General features: G+C 37.7%; 1 protein-coding gene across 2 annotated transcripts in view; it reads right to left on the reverse strand.

The window, feature by feature from the left end:
• The window catches only part of BRE (brain and reproductive organ-expressed (TNFRSF1A modulator)), a 166,221-nt gene that overhangs the window by 38,353 nt on the left and 120,092 nt on the right, over nt 1-7,776 (reverse strand). For both annotated transcript variants that reach the window (XM_017744828.1, XM_017744827.1), the window contains 2 exons: nt 2,469-2,568; nt 434-504 (listed from right to left, as the gene is read on the reverse strand). In XM_017744828.1, the coding sequence (XP_017600317.1) occupies nt 434-504; nt 2,469-2,568 (171 nt within the window). The remainder of the gene's footprint in view (nt 1-433; nt 505-2,468; nt 2,569-7,776) is intronic.

A 7,776-nucleotide genomic window follows, 5' to 3' on the forward strand; every position in this document is an offset into this window, starting at 1 on the left:
GAAATACTGGTTGGTGGTGGGAACAGCTGGTGTCCCAGTTCTGCCTTTACTCTGAGCAGTGGTTTCTGGCTCTTGCAAGGCTTGGAACTGTACCTGCTTCTCCATTCTCCCACCTCAGTCACTGCCTATTAATGTAAGACCCCTCCAGTAATTTATTCAGAAACAAACACACTTCTTCTGCACAAGGAGAAAATCCCTTCTGTCCCCTTCCCATCATCACCTATTTTCTAGAAAAATCAGATTGGCAACTGGCACTGAAGTGAAATAATGCTGAACTACATTCCAGTACTGCTACAGAGAGACAATCTATACACATCCTTCTGTGAAAAATGACTAGATTTCATCTTATCCAGTGGACAGCAGCCACACAACCACGAGTAGAAAATGAGTTTCCCCCACGCTACAGAAAAAAATGGATCGAAAGAAAACTTACGTTCCAAAGTGACTCAGGAAAGCTGCAATGTACTCTCTTCTCTTATGGTATCCCTGAATAACATATTGTACCTTAAAAAAGAAAGAAAACAAATCCAGAGATATAAAAAGATTAAAAACGCAAAAGCCCAGTTTGTCATACATTTCTTGTTAAGGAAGATTTATGTTTTACCTAGTAGTAGTTCTGAATCCTATATTTAGCATGATTTCCCTAAAGAATCCTAAAATGCCTTTAAAACAAACTCTGGATCTTGCACACAGAATATCTTGTAAAGAAATCTCTTCAGTCACTTCTGAGTGAAACTCAGACTTTCACAATAGATTGAAGCACTGTTTAACCACACAAGACAAAGACTGGAAGAAAGAAATGCTCAGCCTTGCCTTACTGAAGTTTGAGTGGAAAGCTGCGATAGGCAAATCAGTTATCTGAACTGACAGCAGGCTAAGTGTCAAAATAACATTCTGCTTATAAAAGAGAAGTAAATATCAAATATCTTTCACAACTGATCTTTGGTGGTTTCTGAAGACTGCACCTCCAACAAAATCTTCTGAACACTAAGCTCTTTCACTGGTTTCATGCTGACTCAGGGAGCCACCTACTCAACTGCGAACATCAATTTCTGAGGCATTCTGGGTTTTGAAAGAATTCCATCCTGGCACAGACAAAATCCAACAATGCTAAATTTGGAGACTTAAGGCAAAATTCTCCTCACACCATGTATGTTTTTTTGTTGATTTGCATGGCTTTACTTAGGAGAACAGTGTGAGCAGGGCTTGACCCATAACAGAAACAATGCATGTGTCATCGGGCTGCAAGGACATCTGGTTTACAACTGGTGACTTGGAAGTACTTATGGTATGGTTCTATATGTGATTACCTGCGTAAATTCTTTGCTATCCAGAACAAAACCTAGCATTTTAGGAACCTTTTTTCCCCCACTGAAAAGAACAGGAAGAGTATTTTCTTGGCTATGGCAATACTAGAATTCCTTGGCTGGCAAATGCTTTCCTAAAATTACTGAAAAAGTCTTGACACAACCATTGCTGAGAGCTGTCTTGTATAACTTAAATTCTGTTTATAAATTGAAACATTTTATTTTATAAAACACTGTGATTATTTTGAAGGCTTTGTGTAGGATCTGAAATGTTATTTTGGGAGGAGGAAAACATATGATAAGTTTGCTTAAGTGACTTTGTTTAAGAAAGGATAAAAACAGTACTGTGTACTTGCAGATTTTAAAAACAGAAAGTAATTTTAACAGAAAACCACAACAAAAACAACTCTAATGATGGATTCCAGCAAAATTATGGAAATACTATCTGAAGAACTTTTTCTAAAAGACAAAATTCTTTTCTTCATTTAGACAATTGAAGGTAAAAATAATATACAAATAGGAAGTCTGTAATATGCAAATTTCTAGATGTTGACCCCTAAGCCTTCTTTTGAAAATTACAATTAAATAATGGAGAAACTTTCAAAATACTATAATCATTCTTTTTTGTTCAAACAGTAAGCTAACTGGAACACAACCTTTTCAGCAACCTTAAGTAGCTATTACTGTATAAACATCCAAAGAAACTGCTGATTCAGTTCATCTGGAGGAAACATCTGAGAAGAAAAATCACGGAAAGTACTCAAAACCTACAATAATGACTGGGGTATGAGAACTTGCAACTAGAAAAATAATATGCAAACTCCATATCTGTATTTACTAAAAACCAGTATACTACAATGCCGTGTTGTACAATACAATAACATTTTATCCTAAATCATAACATGTGGCACTAAGAAAAAAACTGCTCCAGGATCTGATCCCAAACTCACTTGTTTACCTAAAGGAGTCATTCTATTCAATGTCGTGCTTAGGTGCTCAGCTCTTACCAAGAAAGTATAGTTCAGCCTAAGTATGTAGTCCCTGTGTAGTTCAGCCTAAGTATGCCTTGCTTAAGAATACCTGGCAGAAGAATAATGATGTCTGTGGAAATGCAGTACAGTGCATAAAGGAAAGGAAAACTGATTGTCTCTAGCAGCTTACCTTGTTTGTTAGCAGCTGGCATACTTGGGGTACATAGTCAATGAGACAACCTCCACCAGGAAAGGCTGGGATGTGAAGGGCAGATGATCCTCCAAGGGCACTAGAGAAAGAAGTTAATTTAACAGTATGTTACATGTACAGTCCCTGGGATTTGAAAATTATTTCTACACAGTCCTCTTTCCCGATGCTTAAAGTCAGAGGGCCACGAGGAAGCGCATTTTATGCTGTGGTGATAATAAAAAGTACTGAGTGATACCATCTATAAAAACAGGTTATACCATGACCCACTGTAAATGAACCACTTAAATCAAGAGTATCACTAATGCAAAACATTCTCCCAGGAAATAGCTTTTTCATTGAGAACAGTTCTGCTTCTTAGTCCTCATCAGTAAGATGTGCAGTACTGTAGTTCAAAAATCTTGTTAGTGGGGGAGGAGAGGATTTGAAGTTCTCAGCTATTCCAAAAACCACCTTCAGTCAAATCAGCTAAGAATAATCAAAATAATTGGGACTGAGGAGTAATAAACAGCCAGATGCAAATATCAATCACATCATCTACTCCAGTTTTGGATTTCCCAATAGAACACAGATGTTAACCTACTTAATCAAAGGGGTAGTGGATCAGAAAGTTTACCAGGTACATGATGATGTAAGGAGGATGCTGAAAGAAATGGGTTTACTCAGTCTTCAGAGAACACTGCAGAGAGGGGGTACTGAGGAGGGAAGTTGAAGGCATACTGAAGCCTTCAATTATTTAATGGAAAATTATAGAGATGATGGAGTCAGAGGTTTCTCTGAAGTGGGGCTCAGTGGTGCTCTGTCCTCAGAGGTGCTCAAAGCTCAGCTGAACAACTGGCACGAGCTGCCCGCCTCTGAGCAGCGGCTTGGCCAGATAAGCCTCTTCTTGCAAATCTACATTGGTTTATGATTATATTCCATGATTCTGTGATTTTGTTCATCCCCAGTAGGAAATAATAAAAACAAGGATATTAATTCTGTCCATGAACATACTGGATATCTGAATGGTAGGAATCCACAGAAATAAGGTAACTTCAGAGATGTTTTTAGGCAGCTTAACCATTTGCCTTTATCAAAGGGCAGAAGACTGAAGCACACCTGCTATTACTCAGGATAATGGCTTCTTTGGTGTGGAAAGATCTAACACTTATTTAAATCAGGCTGTATAAGGCAACAACTAGGTAAAGTCCATGCTACTTCCTTCTAGCAGTACTGACCTAAATCTTTCTTTGTAGTCCCTTACCAAATCAAAGTTTGCATTACACACTGTGGATTACATCATTCACTAACAATCCAGAACCATCTTGGACACCATTAAAAAGCTTCAAGAGCTAAGTTACTTTGTGTGGCCTCCTGTTTACATGCTGTTTCCATGACAAATTACACTGGCTAGAAAGATAAGTTCTCTGCAAAATAAGGCTCTTACTCTCCAACGGGATCTGGTCTTTTATTTTCCTCAGTACTTGATAAGAAATCACTTTGGTAGGTATAAAGTCTACAGTCATACATCCCTTTGAAGGAACAGAGCCTACATAAATCAAAAAAATCCCAAACTCATAATGAGGTATATGGAAATCTGCTACTCAGGCAAAACAGTCTGGGTTTAGCAGACTGTTCACCACATGGAACAGCTCCGCAGGTCTGGATTTTGCATATGCAATGATGAAAAAAGAAGCCTTGAGTACACCACAGCTACATAAAAACACAAACAAACTTTTCCTGCAGAAGTAAGACTTCAATGGGATTTTTTTAAACAGAATTCAGTTTTCTTGCTGCTACCCCCTTACTAAAATTACTCACGAGAATATAATTTTGCAACTTGTGGATGGTTGAAAGCGGTGAAGTGTGACTATGAGATGATTAGAAAGTTGGAACATTTCTGAAACAGTAGTTTGTTCTTACAAAATTGAAAATATAGGGGGCCCATTCATTTCTAACATTGGAGAATGGAAGACTTGTCCCTCCTCATATGTTACAAGTGGGTTGTGAACCTTATTTTAAGATCCTGACTTTCAGTTTATTAAACTCCTTAAATGTTATGTAAATATATACATAAAAGCCTCCAATCTCATACACAGAGCAACTGGTACTGTCCATTTTGCATCCTGCCTTGCTTCATCTGACACCAAGTCCAAGTTCCCTTGCACTATGGACATACCACTGAAAATGCTCAGATGACTGCTACAGGAATTACAGGCTTCTCTCTCAGTTACAATAGCAGGTATGAAATTAAGAGGCATCACTAACAGACTACACATGCAAAAAAAAATCTTCCACTCCTACATCATCAGCTTATAATATATCTTCCAGACTGAATTATTATGATTTGTGAGCAAGGGTTTCCCATTTTACCTGTATCCATCTCTTGAAAGTAGCCATCCCATAAAAATGTGTTGACATAAACGGAAATCCAGCCCTTTTCAAATGAAAAACAGACTGCTAAAAGGTGTGGTTTCTGAGAAAGAGGTCCCTCCACAGAAAGAAGGCTGGAATTTCTAGTATAATTATCCTCTGAAAACAGAATAAAGCTATACAATATGTAATTTATGTTCTGTAGAAACCATTATGGGTAGGGAAAATTAAGAGTGGACAGGCTTCTTTGTTCCCTCTATTGTGTCAGAGAATCTGCTTATTAAATATTTTAATAAAATACTGCATTTGCACAGGACCTTGCCTCTGACCATCTCAAAACTGTCTATAAACATTTAGTAATTAAGATTAATCTGCCTTATTAAACTGATATTTACCTTTTATTTTTAAACACGTAAAGAAGCTATTGCTCAGAGTTTGATTTGACTATGCTGTACTACAGTGTCTCTGTCATGTTAAAGGAACATATTTGCACTACCTCACAACCCTGAGACCAGACAAGAGGCTGTAATAATTCATTTGACTTACAATAAACCTGTAAATGAAGAAAGAAGAGACTTACACAATGTCACAGAAGGACCTGAAAAGGTTCAAAATGGAGACAATTAGGCAAGGGAATGTCACCATGCCGTTCAATATCTAAGGCTGCTTTTTGAGGTACCTCATAGTCCAAGCAAGAGAAAAAATGCCAAACAAAGTGCTGTAAGAAGCCTTTTGTAGTCAAGGGCATTTCATTTGCCAGAGTATTTCACCAGCACAAGCTAAATATTGCTGTACGTCAGATCTGCTTTCCAGAGAGTTGGGCCTCTTGGAGCATACATCTTAAACACCTCTGTCTGCAATTGAGCTTTCCTTCTCTGTATCAGTGTTTTGCACACCTTACAAAAGCCCCCCATGTTCATTTTATCAAGACAACAAAAAATGTTAAACAAAAACCATCAAGAAGTATGATGAGGAAGTTATTTGTTTTTAAACAAAGACAATTGATCCCCTACAGCTGCCAGAGTAAGGCTAGTATGAGCACAATCAATCGAATTGTGTTTGATTTTCACACCGTTTTTTCCAATAAACTGCTACTTTTTAAAGGCTAGAATTCTAACAGTCTGGTATTTTCTGTAATTTTAACAATTCACGAAGCAACAGTCTTAGGGGATGCTATATCATTTGGACTAGTACCAGATGAAGATTAAATACACGGTAGATCTACCTATCTCAGAGATAAGGTTGTACAAACATGCTGGAACAGAGACCTGTTGGCCTCAGAATTTTATTTGCTTGCTCTTACTCTAAACCTACTCAGCTCTGCAAACCAGCTTCATACATCTCATTTCAAGACAGAGCAGAGACTCCTTTGCAGCAAGGCCCTGTCCTCCTGGGTTTCCAGAGTCAGACACAATGTGGTTCTGATCCATGGTCTGTGAATTAAATTGGATTTTGTAAGGAACTTACTACTGAATTCAACAAGTGCAGCAGTCAGCCTGCATTAACAGAAGTTTTGTTCTGTGACGTTGAAATACAAGTTCAGAAAGTGTAGCTGGAGTATGTTTACATTTCTGCTGTTGACTGATGCATTCCAAGTGACTTGCTCTGTCTCTCAATGGATCTATTTATTCAGGCCGACATGCAAAATTCTTTCCCATTTTTCGATAAGGTATAATTAATTAAAATGCCTTTCTCAAGAAATGATCCTCAAAAAATGGCACAGCATTAATTCACAATTTTAGAGAAGTGACTGTTTTTGTTCTTGAGTATTTATGTGCAAGGAAGCAGTTATTTACCCTTCCTTAAAAGCATCACTTTGTTAGAGAAGAACAGTACTTCCAAGTTTCAAGCTCATAAGACTGGGTGCTTTAGTAAGGCACACTTACAGGCATGTAGACAGATGCTCTTACTCCCATCTCTACCCCCTTCCCTACAACTCTTGGGCCTGCCTAGTTCCCCTAAATTCTTTCTTTCACATCATCTCTTCCCTGCAATTCATTTTGCTTCCCTCTTTCTCCAAAGAGAAAAAAATGCAGGTTTCTCTAGATTGCTGGGAAACTTTTGAGCTAAGTCTGAAAAATGAGGATTATTTCAGACTACCTCTACATCACAGTTTAAAAAGTTATGTGCTAACACAGGTTATGCTACTACAGCTAAGGACCTGTGCACGCATAATACAGTTTATGTTTTGTGCTCCCCGCCTTACCTGTTCCGATTCCCTGTTTCAAAAAATTGCATAAGCTTTTCTATGAAACAAGTATCACAAAGAAAAGAACATCTACAGAAAAGTTACACTCTTAAAAGAAGGTACCTTACCCAATAGGAGCTTAGTTTTTTTTAGGGAGAGTAGAAAATGTGTATTTGGGTAAGGAGGTCCAGAATTGTAAGAACGATCATACTTATCCTGAATGCAGTGTGACATAGCATTAAAGAGCTTTATACCAGAAGAAAATGGTACATAACATTGACTGCACTCAACATTTCTAACTCCAATATATTCTTTCTGCAAAACACATAGAAAATAGGGAAATGACAAGTTCAATGATTGTGAATGATGGAGTTATAGATTCTCCTAACTTTGAAAATGTAAACAATTTAAAAACTTGCCTCTGAATGGGAAGACCTTTTATAGGGGTTTAAAGTAACGGCGAGCTTTTCTCTCAGTGTGGCCAGTGTTAAAGCATTGTCAAATCTATGTACTAGTGATGGGAAGTAGACTTTAGACTTTATAGACTACAGCCTTTTATTTTACCAAAATACACCCTTTTTAACTCTCTGTAATACCTGCCGTATTTTGAAACTGAAGCACACTGCAGACTGACACGGGCATTTAAAGGGTTTATTACTCATGATGGCTTTGTCCAAGAGTAGCCTCAAGCATGTGGAAAGAAATTCCCTTCTTTTTGCTCTTTTTTAGTATTTTGAGAAAAATGTTAAG

This window comes from Corvus brachyrhynchos, unplaced genomic scaffold (genome assembly GCF_000691975.1).
Source record: "Corvus brachyrhynchos isolate BGI_N302 unplaced genomic scaffold, ASM69197v1 scaffold258, whole genome shotgun sequence".
Taxonomy (NCBI): Eukaryota; Metazoa; Chordata; class Aves; order Passeriformes; family Corvidae; genus Corvus; species Corvus brachyrhynchos.